General features: G+C 45.1%; 1 protein-coding gene across 3 annotated transcripts in view; it reads right to left on the reverse strand.

Moving 5' to 3' along the window:
• The window catches only part of mmp24 (matrix metallopeptidase 24), a 118,257-nt gene that overhangs the window by 35,667 nt on the left and 65,552 nt on the right, over positions 1-17,038 (reverse strand). For all 3 annotated transcript variants that reach the window (XM_072250345.1, XM_072250347.1, XM_072250346.1), the window contains 2 exons: positions 3,414-3,575; positions 2,569-2,783 (listed from right to left, as the gene is read on the reverse strand). In XM_072250345.1, coding sequence (XP_072106446.1) covers positions 2,569-2,783; positions 3,414-3,575 — 377 coding nt within the window. The remainder of the gene's footprint in view (positions 1-2,568; positions 2,784-3,413; positions 3,576-17,038) is intronic.

Genomic DNA, 17,038 nt, shown 5'->3' on the forward strand with positions numbered 1-17,038 from the left:
TTTGTAATCTCCATCAGTGATCTGGATGATAATGTGGTTAACTGGATCAGTAAATTTGCAGATGACACCAAGATTGGGGGTGTAGTGGACAGTGAGGAGGGCTACCATGGCTTGCAGAGGGATCTGTACCAGCTGGAAAAAAAACAGAGGGAATTTAATGCAGCCAAGTGTGAGATGTTGCACTTTGGTGGGACCAGTGAGGGTAGGATCATACACAATGAACAGTAGGGCACTGAGGAGTGTGGTGTAGAATAAAGGGATCTGAGAATACAGATCTTAATTCATTGAAAATAGCGGTACAATAGATAGGGTTGTAAAGAAAGCTTTTGGCACACTGGCCGTCAGAAATCATAGTACTGAAATGGGATGTTATATTGAAGTTGTTTTAGACATTGGTGAAACCTAAATTGGAGTGTTGTGTGCAGGTTTGGTCACCAATCTCCAGGAAAGATGTGAAAAAGGTTGAAAGAGTGCACAGAAAATTTATAAGGATGTTGCTGGGTCTGGAGGACCTGAATTATAAGGAAAGATTGAATAGGTTAGGACTTTATTCTTTGGAACGTAGGAGATTGAGAGGAGAATTGATAGAGGATAGAAAATACTGAGGGGTATAGATAGGGTAAGTGGAAGCTGGCTTTTGCTGCTGAGGTTGGGTGGAACTACAACCAGGGGTCATCTGTTATAGATGAAAAATTTCAGGGAACATGAAAGTGTGAGTGGTGCATGTGAACTTGATTTCACCGTTTAAGAGAAGTTTGGATAGGTACATGGATGGTAGGGGTATGGAGGGCTATGGTCCTGGTGCAGGTCGATGGGAGTAGGCAGTTGAAATATTTCAGCATGGACTGTGATGTCTGAAGGGCCTGGTTCTGTGCTGTACTTTTCTACAACTCTAAACAGGGAGGCTGCAGAAGGACTTAGGCTGATTAGGGGAATGGGCAACGAAGTGGCAGATCGAATACAGTGTCAGGAAGTGTATGGTCATGCACTTTGGTAGAAGTCTTAAAAGCATAGACTATTTTCTAGATGGAGAGAAAATTCAAAACTCCGAGGTACAAAGGGACTTGAGAGTTCTTGTGCAGGATTCCCCAAAGGTTAATTTGTAGGTTGAGTCGATGGCAAGAAAGGCAAATGCGACGTTAGAATTCATTTTGAGAGGACTAGAATATAAAATCAAGGATGTAATAAGACTACATAAAGTGGTGAGGCCTCACCTGGAGTATTGTGAACAGTTTTTGGCCCCTTAATTAAGAAAGGATGTGCTGAAACTATTTAAAGGAGGTTCACGAGAATGATTTTGGGAATGAAAGGCTTATTTTATGAGGGATGATTGATGGCTCTGTGCCTTTAGTCACTGGAATTTAGAAGAATGAGGGGAGAGCGCATTAAATCCTATTGAATGTTGAAAGGCCTGGATAGAAAGGATGTGGAGAAGGTGTTTCCTCTGGTGCAGGAGTCTCAGACCATTAAGAACGGAGATGAGGAGGAATTTCTTTAGCAAGAGGTTGCTGAATCTGTGGATCAGCCATGATGAAATGACAGAGCAGACTCAATGGGCCAAATGGCATAATTCTGCTGCTACATCTTGTGGTCTTACAGGAAAATAAAGAAATACAATAAAATTTATGAAAACTATACATGAACTGGCAAAAAATCCGATACTCAGAGAAAATAATTCAGGATTATCTAACCTCTCCTTATAGATCATACTCTCCAATCTAGACAACATCCTGGCGAACCTCTTCTGCACTCTCTCCAAAGCCTTCACACCCTTTTTGTAATGGGACAACCAGAACCACATACGATACTTTAAATGTGACCTCACCAACGTTTTTTACAGCTGTAACATGAATTCCTAACTTTTATACCGTGTGCTGTGAAGAAAAATATGGCACAGGCCTTCTTTGTCACCCTATCTACTGGTGTTGCCACGCTCAGCCGCCGCCAACCCCAGCCCGAGGTCTCTTCGTATATCAATGCTGCTTGTGGCCCTGCCGTTAACTGTGTACACTCCCTTTGCTATATGATCTTCCAAAGCACAACACTTCACACTGGTCCAGACTGAAACTTCATCTGCCATTTCTTCACCCAAAGTCCCAACTGATCTTTATCGACTGCATCCTTTGTGAACTTCTTCACCGCTCACAACTCCACTGACTGTCCGCCTGACAAACCTCCTGAGATGGCATCAATGAGTGAGTGAGTGAGAAAGAAGACAGCCTTCTCTACTATTATACTTCACTCACCATGAACATTACCTCATAATGCCTTTGTTTTAAAAGACAAAACATTACATCACAGTACAGCCCGTGATGTGCCGACCTTTAAACCCACTCTAAGATCAATCCCTCCTACACAGCCCTCCATTTTTCAGTCGTCAATGTGGCTATTAAAATTAACCCTTACCAACATACAGTTTCAACATAACATCCCAACTCCTGTACTCAATACTCTGATTTATGAAGGCCAAAGTGCTTTCTATGGTTGAGCAATAAATACTGCCCTTCTAGCGATGCCAAGCACCCAAAATAAATATTAAAAAAGGTGTTTAATTTCAATATTTCTCACCTTGAAAACAAACAGCTCTCCTCGAAACAAGGCCACTGTGTTGAAGTGTCCATCACAGATGTTGGGTTTGGAGCCAGGATGGGGGGGTCTCTCCCCAGAAGGCGGCCGAGGAGGCCGAGGCTGTCTCTCATGTTTTCGCTCTGAAGTGGAGTGGATCCTGCGAGCAGAGAGTGTTGGCAGAGGTCTGGTGGGTCCCAGGGTCTCTGTGGGTGGGCCTGCAGATCACCACAGGGTACAGTTACTCAGGGACAGCAGCAGGCTAGGGGCATTCCATTCAGGCTCAGGCCACCCCAGTGTTCACTCAAACATTTTCAAAATGGTTCTGCTGCTATCTATAGATCAGTATTTCCTGCCTGCTCCCCAGTAGCCAATGTCTACCTCGCCCCATTGCTCTCACCCCTGCAAACTTGTCTTCTGCACCTTACCAGAGGGATAGTGGCCATAACTGTGACCGGAGAGTTCAGCTGTGATCTCACCAAATGATACAACCCATCAGAAGGACCTCCTGGTTCGGGGTGCTTACGAAGCTACCCCAGTAGATCCAGATCACAGAATGTCAGTATCCACAGGAAGATGGAAAAGGGACAGTTGAAACTGTCTTGGCAATGCATGAGAATCCATCTGTAATAGATGGACCAGGTGGCCTCTCTGTCCCCAGGGACAGAACATCAGACTTTCTGTCATGGACAGACAGCTGGCAGAAAAACAGTACTTTCTCCATCCACTACCCTCCCTGCTCCCTTACACAGTCAGAGGGGAAATCAGAGACGTCAGTCAGCCCATCAGGCACAGCAAGAGAATACAGACAGCAAAGATAAAAACCCATCCTCCCTGGGGTTACAAACCGTAGATCTTCTGAATGCCCTGGAGATCATCTTGTGGGAGTTTGAAGTGGTCTGTGTCCATGTATTGGTAAAAGGGAGCCATGATGGCGCTGGGATCGTTGGAATGTTCGAGGCCCAGGGCGTGGCCCAGCTCATGAACCGCCACGAGGAACAGGTCATTGCCTGAGGACACAGGGACAACATTACACTCAGAATCAGAATTACATAGCCCTCCCTCCACAACGCACCAGCCCCTCACACACACAAAGGATCACACAGCCCTCTCTCCACGATGCACCAGTCCCTCTCTCTCTCTTTCTCTCTCACACACACACACATACACACAGAATTACACAGACCTTCCTCCACACACGTCACCCCTCTCACTCACACCAAACACCCACACATTCTCACACTACACTCACATCCACACACCAAACACCCTCACACAAAACACGCTCACGCACACATGCACACACCAAACACCCACACCCACACTCACACACACACTGACACCCCCACACCAAACACACATACACACTCACACCTACACACTCACTTGAGTACATCCACCCACATACCAAACACCCTCACACCCTCACACACACATACTCACAAACACCCACACACATTCACACTGTAAGACCACAAGATAGAGGAGCAGAAGTGGGCTATTCGGCCCATTGAGTCTGCTCCGCCATTCAATCATAGACTGATCCAATTCTTCCAGTCATTCCCACTCCCTTGCCTTCTCCCCGTACCCTTTGATGCCCTGGCTAATCAAGAACCTATCTATTTTTACCTTAAATACACCCATGACCTGGCCTCCACAGCCACTCGTGGTAACAAATTCCACAGATTTACCACCCTCTGGCTAAAGTAATTTCTCCACATCTCTGTTCTAAATAGACAGGCTGTAAAAATAGGGGACAAGCTCTCCTCTACAATCACTCTGAGCACCAGTGCCCCACAAGGCTGTGTACTCAGCCCCCTGCTGTACTCACTGTACACCCATGATTGAGTAGCCAATATCTAAGTTTGCTGATGACACAATTGTAGGCCCTATCTCAGGTAATGATGAGTTTGAGTACAGACAGGAAATTAAGAACCTGGTGGCATGGTGTGAAGACAATAACCTATCCCTCAACGTCAGCAAGACAAAGGAATTGGTTGTTGACTTCAGAAGGAGTAGCGGACCGCATGACCCAATTTACATCGGTTGAGGGCAAGTGGAACAGGTCAAAAGCTTTAAGTTCCTCGGGGTCAATATCACAAATGACCCGACTTGGTCCAACCAAGCAGAGTCCACTGCCAAGAAGGCCCACCAGCGCCTTTACTTCCTGAGAATTTGGCATGTCCCCTAAAATCCTCACTAATTTTTATAGATGCACCGTAGAAAGCATTCTTCTGGGATGCATCACAACCTGGTATGGAAGTTGTCCTGTCCAAGACCGGAAGAAGCTGCAGAAGATCGTGAACACGGCGCAGCACATCACACAAACCAATCTTCCGTCCGTGGAACACACATCAAAGTTGCTGGTGAACGCAGCAGGCCAGGCAGCATCTCTAGGAAGAGGTGCAGTCGACGTTTCAGGCCGAGACCCTTCGTCAGGACTAACTGAAGGAAGAGGTTACATAGGTAGGAAGGGATTGAACAAGGGGGGATAAAACCGTGTCGAGGTAGGTAGGAAGGGATTGAACAAGGGATAATACCTCGACGCGGTTTTATCCCCCCTTGTTCAATCCCTTCCTACCTGTGTAACCTCTTCCTTCAGTTAGTCCTGACGAAGGGTCTCGGCCTGAAACGTCGACTGCACCTCTTCCTAGAGATGCTGCCTGGTCTGCTGCGTTCACCAGCAACTTTGATGCGTGTTGTTTGAATTTCCAGCATCTGCAGAATTCCTGTTGTTTCCGTCCGTGGACTCACTTTATACCGCACGCTGTCGGAGCAGTGCTGCCAGGATAATCAAGGACACGGCCCACCCAGCCAACAGACTTTTCGTCCCTCTTCCCTCCGGAAGAAGGTTCAGGAGCTTGAAGACTCGTACGGCCAGATTTGGGAACAGCTTCTTTCCAACCGTGATAAGACTGCTGAACGGATCCTGACCCGGATCTGGGTCGTACCCTCCAAATATCCGGACCTGCCTCTCGGTTTTTTTTGCACTACCTTACTTTCCATTTTTCTATTTTCTATTTATGATTTATAATTTAAATTTTTAATATTTACTAATTTTAACTATTTTTAATATCTTTAATATTTAATATTTGTAATCCAGGGACTGTGAAGCACAGAAACAAATATCACTCTGATGATTGTACGTTCTAGTACCAATTGTTCGGCGACAATAAAGTATAAAGTACATCCTTCAATCCTGAAGTCGTGCCCTCTTGTCCTGGACTCCCTTACTATGGGAAATAACTTTACCGTATCTAATCTGTTCAGGCTTTTTAACATTCGGAATGTTTCTATGAAATCTCCCCTCATTCTCCAGAACTCCAGGGAATACAGCCCAAGAATTGCCAGACATTCCTCATATGGTAACCTTTTCATTCCTGAAATCATTCTCGTGAATCTTCTCTGAACCCTCTCCAATGTCAGAATATCTTTTCTAAAACAAGGAGCCCAAAACTGCACACAATACTGTACAAGTGTGATCTCACAAGTGAATTATAGAGCCTCAACATCACATCCCTGCTCTTATATTCTATACCTCTAAAAATGAATACCAACATTGCATTCACCTTCTTCACCACCGACTCACAGAAACATAGAAAACCTACAACACAATACAGGTCTTTCAGCCCACAGAGCTGTGCCGAACATTTACTTTAGAAATCACCCAGGGTCACCCATAGCCCTCTATTTTTTTGAGTTCTATGTACCTATCCAGGAGACTCATAAAAAACACTATTGTATCCACCTCCACCACTGTTGCCGGCAGCTCATTTCATGCACTCACCACTCTCTGCATAAAAAACTTACTCCTGACATCTCCCCGTACCTTCTTCCAAGCATCTTAAAACTGTGCCCTCTCGTGCTAGCCATTTCAGCCCTGAGAGAAAGCCTCTGACTAGCCATACGATCAATGCCTCTCATTATCTTATACGCCTCTATCAGGTCACCGCTCATCCTCCACCGCTCAAGGAGAAAAGGCCGAGTTCACTCAACCTATTTTCATAAGGCATGCTCCCCAATCCAGGCAACATCCTTGTAAATCTCCTCTGCACCCTTTCTATAGTTTCTATATCCTTACTGTAGTGAGGTAACGAGAACTGAGCACAGTACTCCAAGTGGGGTCTGACCAGGGTGCTATATCGCTGTAACATTACCTCTCGGCTCTTAAAATCAGTCCCACAGTTGATGAAGGCCAATGGACCGTATACCTTCTTAACCACACAGTCAACCTGCGCAGCAGCTTTGAATGTCCTATGGGCTCAGACCCTAAGATACCTCTGATCCTCCACATTGCCAAGAGTCTTACCATTAATACAAAGCTCTGCCATCATATTTGACCTACCAAAATGAACCACCTCACACTTATCTGGGTTGGACTCCATCTGCCACTTCTCAGCCCAGTTTTGCATCCTATCAATGTCCTGCTGTAACCTCTGACAACACTTCACACTATCCACAACACTCTCAATCTTTGTGTCATCAGCAAATTTACTAACCCATCCTTCCACTTCTTCATCCAGGTCATTTATAAAAATCACGAAGAAAGGGGTCTCAGAACAGATCCCTGATGCACACCACTGGTCACTGGCTTCCATGCAGAATATTACCTGTCTACAACCACTCTTTGCCTTCTGTGGCCAAGCAAATTCTGGATCCACAACACACATCAAAGTTGCTGGCGAACACAGCAGGCCAGGCAGCATCTGTAGGAAGAGGTGCAGTCGACGTTTCAGGCCGAGACCCTTCGTCAGGACTAACTGAAGGAAGAGTGAGTAAGAGATTTGAAACTGGGAGAGGGAGGGGGAGATCCAAAATGATAGAAGAAGACAGGAGGGGGAGGGATGGAGCCAAGAGCTGGACAGGTGATTGGCAAAGGGGATATGAGAGGATCATGGGACAGGAGGTCCGGGGAGAAAGACAGGGCGGGGGGGAACCCAGAGGATGGGCAAGGGATATAGTCAGAGGGACAGAGGGAGAAAAAGGACCTTCCACATCCCATCCCCATTCTGACATGTCTACCCACAGCCTCCCCTACTGTAAAGATGAAACCACACTCAGGTTCGAGGAACAACATCTTATATTCCGTTTGGGTAGCCTCCAACCTGATGGCATGAACATTGATTTCTCTAACTTCCGCTAATGCCCCACCTCCCCTTCGTACCCCATCCGTTATTTATATACACACATTCTTTCTCTCACTCTCCTTTTTCTTCCTCTGTCCCTCTGACTATATCCCTTGCCCATCCTCTGGGTTCCCCCCCGCCCTGTCTTTCTCCCCGGACCTCCTGTATCATGATCCTCTCATATCCCCTTTGCCAATCACCTGTACAACTCTTGGCTCCATCCCTCCCCCTCCTGTCTTCTCCTATCATTTTGGATCTCCCCCTCCCCCTCTCACTTTCAAATCTCTTACTAACTCTTCCTTCAGTTAGTCCTGACGAAGGGTCTCAGCCTGAAACGGCAACTGTACCTCTTCCTAGAGATGCTGCCTGGCCTGCTGCGTTCGCCAGCAACTTTGATGTGTGTTGCTTGAATTTCCAGCATCTGCAGAATTCCTGTTGTCTGGATCCACAAAGCAAAGTCCCCTTGGATCCCATGCTTCCTTAATTTCTCAATAAGCCTTGCATGGGGTACCTTATCAAATGCCTTGTTAACATCCATATACACTACATCTACTGCTCTACCTTCATCAATGTGTTTAGTCGCATCCCCAAGATATTCAGTCAGGCTTGTAAAGCACGACCTGCCTTTGACAAAGCTATGCTGACTGTTCCTAATCACATTATGCCTCTCCAAATATTCATAAATCCTGCCTCTCAGGATCTTTTCTATCAACTTACCAACCACTGAAGTAAACTCACTGGTCTATAACTTCCTGGGCTATCTCTACTCCGTTTCTTGAATACAGGAACAATACCTGCAACCCTCCAATCCTCCGGAACCTCTCCCGTCCCCACTGATGATGCGAAGATCATTGCCAGAGGATCAGAAATCTCCTCCCTCACCTCCCACAGTAGTCTGCGGTACATCTCATCTGGTCCCGGAGACTTATCCAACTTGATGCTTTCCAAAAGCTCCAGCACATCCTCTTTCTTAATGTCTATATACTCAAGCTTTTCAATCTGCTGTAAGTCATCCCTACAATTGCCAAGATCCTTTTCCGTAATGAATACTAAAGCAAAGTATTCATTAAGTACCTCTGCTATCTCCTCCGGTTCCATACACACTTTTCCACTGTCACACTTGACTGGTCCTATTCTCTCACGTCTTATCTTCTTGCTCTTCACATACTTGCAGAATTCCTTGGAGTTTTCTTTAATCCTGCTCGCCAACCCCTTCTGGCTCTCCTAATTTCATTCTTAAGCTCCTTCCTGCTAGCCTTATAATCTTCTAGACTATCATTATCTAGTTTTTTGAATCTTTTGTAAGCTTTTCTTTTCTTCTTGACTAGATTTACAACAGCCTCTGTACACCATGGTTCCTGTACCCTACCATCCTTTCTCTGTCTCATTGGAACATACCTATGCAGAACACCACGCAAATATCCCCTGAACATTTACATTTCTGCCGTACATTTCCCTGAGAATATCTGCTCCCAATTTATGCTTCCAAGTTCTTGCCTGATTGCTTCATATTTCCCCTTACTCCAATTAAACGCTTTCCTAACTTGTCTGTTCCTATCCCTCTCCAACGTTATGGTAAAGGAGATAGAATTGTGATCACTACCTCCAAAATGCTCTCCCCCTGAGAGACCTGACACCTGACAGCGTCCATTATTAAAAATCTCCAGCACCCAGGGCATGCCCTTTTCTCACTGTTACCATCAGGTAGGAGGTACAGAAGCCTGAAGGCACACACTCAGTGATTCAGGAACAGCTTCTTCCCCCTGTCATCCGATTCCTAAGTGCACTTTGAAACTTTGGACACTACCTCACTTTTTTAATATACAGTATTTCTGTTTTTTGCACATTTTTAATAATCTATTTGATATACGTAATTGATTCACTTGTTTATTTATTATTATGTTTTATTTTATTTATTTTTTTTTCTCTCTCTGCTAGATTATGTATTGCATTGAACTGCTGCTGCTAAGTTAACAAATTTCACAACACATGCCGGTGATAATAAACCTGATTCGGATTCTGATTCAATCCCAGATCAAGTACAGCCTCTCCTCTTGGAGGCTTATCTACATATTGTACCAGGAAACCTTCTTGAACACACCTAACAAACTCCACCCTATCTAAACCCCTTGCTCTAGGGAGTCAATATTTGGGAAATTAAAACCTTCAACCATGACAAACCTGTTATTATTACACCTTTCCAGAATCTGTCTCCCTATCTGCTGCTCTATGTCTCTGTTACTATTGAGAAGTCTATAAAAAACACCCAGTAGAGTTATTGACTAACTTCCACCCACAGAGACTCCGTGACAATCCCTCCATGACTTCCTCCCTTTCTGCAGCCGTGACACTATCCCTGATCAACAGTGCCACACCCCCACCTCTCTTGCCACCCTCCCTGTCCTTTCTGAAACATCTAAAGCCTGGCACTCTTAAGTGACCATTCCTGCCCCTGAGCCAACCAAGTCTCTGTAATGGCCACAACATCATAGCTCCACGTACTGATCCACACTCTAAGCTCATCCGCTTTGTTCACAATGCTCCTTGTATTAAAATAGACACATCTTAAATCATTGGTCTGAGTGCATTCATCCTCCCTCTCACACTGTCTCCAAGGTTTCTCTATTTTTGAGCTAACCGCCTCTTCCTCCGTCTCTTCAGTTTGGTTCCCACCCCCCAGCAATTCTAGTTAAAACTCTCCCCAGTAGCCTTAGCAAACCTTCCTGGCAGGATATTGGTCCCCCTGGGATTCAAGTGCAACCCATCCTTTTTGTACAGGTCACGCCTGCCCCAAAAGATTGCCCAGTGATCCAGAAATCTGAATCCTTGCCCCCTGCTCCAATCCCTCAGCCATGCATTTATCCTCCAACCTCTCTATTCCTATATTCACTGTCATGTAGCACAGGCAGTAATCCCAAGATTACTACCTTTGAGGTAAAGCTTCTCAACTTCCTTCTTAACTTCCTGTAGTCTGTTTTCAGGACCTCCTCCCTTTTCCTACCGATGTCGTTGGTACCAACATGTACCACGACTTCTGGCTGTTCTCCTTCCCACTTCAGGATATCGTGGACGCGATCAGGAACATCCCGGACCCTGGCACCTGGGAGGCAAACTACCATCCGTGTTTCTTTCCTGCGTCCACAGAATTACCTGTCTGACCCACTAACTGTAGAGTCCCCTATCACTTCTGCCTTCCTCTTCCTTTTCCTATCCTTCTGAGCCACAGGAACAAACTCTGTGCCAGAGGCGTGGCCACTGTTGCTTCCCCCAGGTAGGCCGTCCCCCCTCAACAGTGCTCAAACAGGAGTACTTATTGTTAAGGGGGGCAGCCACAGGGGTACTCTCTAGTATCTGCCTCTTGCCCCTCCCTCTCCTGATTGTTACCCACTTATTTGTCTCTTGAGGCCCCAGCTTATAGCTCCTCTCTATCACCTCCTCACTTTGCCTGACCAGAGGAAGGTCATCGAGCTGAGGCTCCAGTTCCATAACACGGTCCCTAAGGGGCTGCAGCTCAACGCACCTGGCGCAAATGTGGCCTTCCAGGAGGCTGGGAGGTTAACCTTTAGGGTATCCTGCACAAGGACTCCCAAGTTCCTTTGGATCTCTGCATTTTGAATTTTCTCTCAATCTAAATAATAGCCTTCCTGTTTATTTCATCCACAAAAGTGCATGACCATACATGCTGCAATCCCGTAGTCCACATCATTAACATTCATCGTAAAAAGCAGCGGTCCCAACACCGACCGCTGTGGAACTCCACTGGTAACCGGCAGCCAGCCAGAACAGGATACCTTTATTCCCACTCTCTGTTTTCTGCCGATCAGCCAATGCTCCACCCAAGCTACTAACTTTGCTGTAATTCCATGGACTCTTATCTTGCTAAGCAGCCTCATGTGTGGCACCTTGTCAAAGGCCTTCTGAACACGCAAGTACACCACATCTACTACATCTCCTTTGTCTACCCTGCTTATAATTTCCTCAAAGAATTGCAGTTGGTTAGTCAGACAGAATTTTCCTTTCAGGAAACCATGCTGGCTTTGGCCTATCTTGTCATGTGCTTCCAGGTACTCCGTAAACTCATCCCTAACAATCGATTCCAACAACTTCCCAACCACTGATGTCAGGCTAACAGGTCTATAGTTTTCTTTCTGCTGCCTCCCACCTTTCTTAAATAGGGGGGTAACATTTGCAATTTTCCAGTCATCCGGTACAATGCCAGAATCTATTGATTTTTGAAAGATCATCAGTAATGCCTCTGCAATCTCTCCAGCTACTTCCTCAGGACCCAAGGGTGCATTCCATCAGGACCAGGAGATTTATCCACCCTCAGACCATTAGGCTTCCTAAGCACCTTCTCAGTCATAATTTTCACTGCACATTGTGAGGGGGTCCTGAATTACCTTTATGAACTATGCTTTTGAAAACAGAGAGAGTTATTTAACACCGACATCTTGTTTTTAAGAGAGACAGACTCGAAGACCGCTCACAGTTTGTTTATACTTTCCCAAGGACATTACCTGCTTGTACGTTCTTATAGACAGAGGAGGGAGGAGCTGTTTGAATGACAGTTGGTACTCAGCATGGGGAGATAAATAGAAGGTCAGATGATAGACCTGAGACACATGGTTTTGGACTCTGAATAAGCTTTGTTGTGCCTGCAGAAAAAGTGGGTTTTGGAGAATCGATTAGGTGGATCAATCAGTGGCTCTTGCAGTGTGAACAGGGCGTGACGGTGGGGAGTTATTTGTGAGTCCAACCCTCGCCTGGGTTGATAACTCCACCACAGAAGAACGGTCCCTTTTGTTGTGGTCACAGTCGGTGACTTTTAAAGGATTTTGGAGGACAACGGGAAGATCAACAGCGTCAGCTCACCTGAAGACTCAAATCTCTCTCTCTCTCTCTCTCCATCACTACTCAACTCAATACCACAAACTGAACTGAACTTTACTCATCATCGTAAGACTATCTATTTACCACTAGACTTGAAAAAGCTTGGTTTTCATGTATTTCCATACCTACTGATATACTTACTTATATATAATCATTGCTAATCTGTTTGAATTACCTGCATTTATATTACTGTATTGCGTAGTTACTAATAAATACCATTAGTTAATAGCAATACTGGACTCCAAGGTGTTTTCCATTTCTGCTGGTTCTTTAACTCGTCACAGGGTACATGACAAAATTGGGGGTTCGTCCGGGAATTGAACACGGGACCTCTCGCACCCCAAGTGAGAATCATACCCCTAGACTTCTGCTGGTCCTTTAAACCTGTCTCAGGTCTCTATCAAAATTGGGGCCTGCATCCGTGTTATGAACAAATTGGTTGGGAGGTTAGTTTGAATTGATTGGGGGAAATCCCTTTTGATTTGCTTGTGTGGAAGTACAGCAGAAATGGATGTTAGTGTTGAGATGTTTCTGTTGGAATCAACCCCTGAAGCATTGGATGATGCTAAAAGGGATGTGCTATTGGCAATTGCTCAAAAGTTAAGGCTAAAGGTGACCACTAAAATGAGGAAAGCTCAGATGCAGACGGTAATAGCCCAGCATTATATCGCTAAGGGAAAGTTTGGAGAGGTGGTGTTAGAGTTATTCGCTGGAGGTAAACTTACTGAGGCTGAGATTCAGCTTCAGGTGGAGCAATGCAGGCTCGAGGCTGAGCACAGGAAAAGACAGCCTGAGTTGCAACTGAAACATCTCGAGGCCGCAGAGGCAGAAAAACAGAGACAGTTTGAAAGGGAGAGGTGGCAGCTGAGAGGTTTAGTGTCGGACCCTGATAATTTTTACAGCTCGAAAAGGCTTGTTTTGTTTGATGTATCCCCTATGATGTGAGGGCATACCTAAATGAAGAGGATGCCGCCACCTTGTGGGGGTCTGCTAAGAAAGCTGACAAAGTTGTTTTAACCCACGAGGTTGAGTTTACTCGATGAGAGTTTGCCAGAGAGTAGCTGGTAGGTTCGGGGTGACCTTGAATTTGAAACTGGGACAAGTGATGAAAGCTCAGAAGAGGCAGCTGTCCCGATTGCCTATGTTCAGGTTGATGAAGTACCTGTGGGCTCACAGGGTACTGAACCTTGTGTTGAAGCTCAGTTAAGGTCTGAGGTGTCTGACTTGGTTGGAAAGCAATGCAGTTCTTTTGTGTCAGATGATTTTGGTTCAGTGAATAAGGGCTTAACCTTGGTACCAGTGGAAATTGAGGATTCTTAGTCACTTGTATTAGACAGTGTTCTAAAAGTTAGTGATGAGATTAAAAATTGCAGAGGTAAGTGTTACTGAAAATAATGGGGAAAGTGTTGTTCCTGAACTTTTGAATGAAGTACTGGGAAAGGTTAGATTGGTTGTACAACCTTTGACCCTGCTTGCAGGACAGAGGCCTGCTGAGGAAGGATGTGCCACTCTGTTGAATTTTGTTTGGACATTTGGAGGTAAACACCTGCAAGTTTATGATGTTATTCATGATGATGTTGAAGATCAGAGTGGTCGGCTATGTGCGGAACCAAAAGAAATGGGGGAGATCTTAAATAGGTTTTTTGCGTCTGTATTTACTAAGGAAGCTGGCATGAAGTCTATGGAATTGAGGGAATCAAGCAGTGAGATCATGGAAACTGTACAGATTGAAAAGGAGGAGGTGCTTGCTATCTTGAGGAAAATTAAAGTGGATAAATCCCCAGGACCTGATAGGGTGTTCCCTCGGACCTTGAAGGAGACTAGTGTTGAAATTGCGGGGGCCCTGGCAGAAATATTTAAAATGTCGGTGTCTACGGGTTAGGTACCGGAGGATTGGAGAGTGGCTCTTGTTTAAAAAAGGATCGAAAAGTAATCCGGGAAATTATAGGCTGGTGAGTTTAACGTCGGTAGTAGGTAAGTTATTGGAGGGAGTACTAAGAGACAGAATCTACAAGCATTTGGATAGACAGGGACTTATTAGGGAGAGTCAACATGGCTTTGTGCGTGGTAGGTCATGTTTGACCAATCTGTTGGAGATTTTCGAGGAGGTTACCAGGAAAGTGGATGAAGGGAAGGCAGTGGATATTGTCTACATGGACTTCAGTAAGGCCTTTGACAAGGTCCCGCATGGGAGGTTAGTTAGGAAAATTCAGTCGCTAGGTATACATGGAGAGGTGGTAAATTGGATTAGACATTGGCTCAATGGAAGAAGCCAAAGAGTGGTAGTAGAGAATTGTTTCTCTGAGTGGAGGCCTGTGACTAGTGGTGTGCCACAGGGATCAGTGCTGGGTCCATTGTTATTTGTCATCTATATCAATGATCTGGATGATAATGTGGTAAATTGGATCAGCAAATTTGCTGATGATACAAAGATTGGAGGTGTAGTGGACAGTGTGGAAGGTTTTCAGAGCCTGCAGAGGGACTTGGACCAGCTGGAAAAATGGGCTGAAAAATGGCAGATGGAGTTTAATACAGACAAGTGTGAGGTATTGCACATTGGAAGGACAAACCAAGGTAGAACATACAGGGTTAATGGTAAGGCACTGAGGAGTGCAGTAGAACAGAGGGATCTGGGAATACAGATACAAAATTCCCTAAAAGTGGCGTCACAAGTAGATAGGGTCGTAAAGAGAGCTTTTGGTACATTGGCCTTTATTAATCAAAGTATTGAGTATAAGAGCTGGAATGTTATGATGAGGTTGTATAAGGCATTGGTGAGGCCGAATCTGGGGTATTGTGTTCCATTTTGGTCACCAAATTACAGGAAGGATATAAATAAGGTTGCAAGAGTGCAGAGAAGGTTTACAAGGATGTTGTCAGGACTTGAGAAACTCAGTTACAGAGAAAGGTTGAATAGGTTAGGACTTTATTCCCTGAAGCATAGAAGAATGAGGGGAGATTTGATAGAGGTATATAAAATTATGATGGGTATAGATAGAGTGAATGCAAGCAGGCTTTGTCCACTGAGGCAAGGGGAGAAAAAAACCAGAGGACATGGGTTAAGGGTGAGGGGGGAAAAGTTTAAAGGGAACATTAGGGGAGGCTTCTTCACACAGAGTGGTGGGAAGTGTGGAATGAGCTGCCAGATGAGGTGGTAAATGTGGGTTCTTTTTTAATATTAAGAATAAATTGGACAGATACATGGATGGGAGGTGTATGGAGGGATATGGTCCGTGTGCAGGTCAGTGGGACTAGGCAGAAAATGGTTTGGCACAGCCAAGAAGGGCCAAAAGGCCTGTTTCTGTGCTGTAGTTTCTATGGTTTCTATGGATGTTGTCGAGAAGGAGGAAGATTGTTATGGGTTTGAGACGCCATAGTGGATGATGTTATGGAAACAAGTCAGAATGAAGGTTGTAGAAATAGCATTAATGGATTTGGCCTCTTCCACAATGTACACATGATAGCTATAAGTCTGGTGATGGTGTTAAGTTTAGTAAACAATGTGGGGAGATTGACACCTCTCGAAGGAAAGGATGATTTAACAATTTGACTAATGAGCTAATGATCCACACAGAAAGACTGATGTTTATCCCATATGCGCAGTTACTCAAAGCATGTTTAGAAAGTCTGCTGAGGCCCATGATAGCAAAACCAGAGGTTTGAAGTATGATGATGTGTCACAGACTTCTCTACCTTCCATGTTACAACAGGATTTGGAGAGTAAGGTGCATGAGAAAGGTTTGTCCTCATCGAGGAAGGAATTTATAGAGGAACAGAATAAAGATTCTGAAATGGTGGCTTTACAGGAGACAGCTCTCACAGAAGAGGAGGTTCAGAGAGAGTCAGTGGGATATTATCTTAAAGATGGAGTGTTAATGAGGAAGTGGAGACCAGCCACTGTGCCTATGTGAGGTTTGGGCTATTGTGCATCAGGTAGTGAATCCGAAAGTTTACAGGGCTGAAATTTTAAACATGGCTTAGAGCATGCCATTAGGTGGACATTTTGGAGTGAGAAAGACAGTGCACAGGATCTCTGTTCTGAATGGGCGCCCTTCAGTCATGCCATCTCGTACTAGACTCCCCCATCATGGGAAACAACTTTGCCACATCCACTCTGTCTATGCCTTTCAACATTCAAAATGTTTCTATGAGGTCTCCCCTCATTCTTCTAAACTCCAAGGAATACAGTCCAAGAGCAGACAAACGTTCCTCATATGTTAACCCTCTCATTCCCGGAATCATTCTAGTGAATCTTCTCTGTACCCTCTCCAACGTCAGCACATCCTTTCTTAAATAAGGAGACCAAAACTGCCCACGGTACTCCAAGTGAGGTCTCACCAGCACCTTATAGAGCCTCAACATCACATCCCTGCTCCTGTACTCTATTCCTCTAGAAATGAATGCCAACATTGCATTCGCCTTCTTCACCACCGACTCAACCTGGAGGTTAACCTTAA

Source organism: Mobula birostris, unplaced genomic scaffold (genome assembly GCF_030028105.1).
Source record: "Mobula birostris isolate sMobBir1 unplaced genomic scaffold, sMobBir1.hap1 scaffold_283, whole genome shotgun sequence".
NCBI lineage: Eukaryota > Metazoa > Chordata > Chondrichthyes > Myliobatiformes > Myliobatidae > Mobula > Mobula birostris.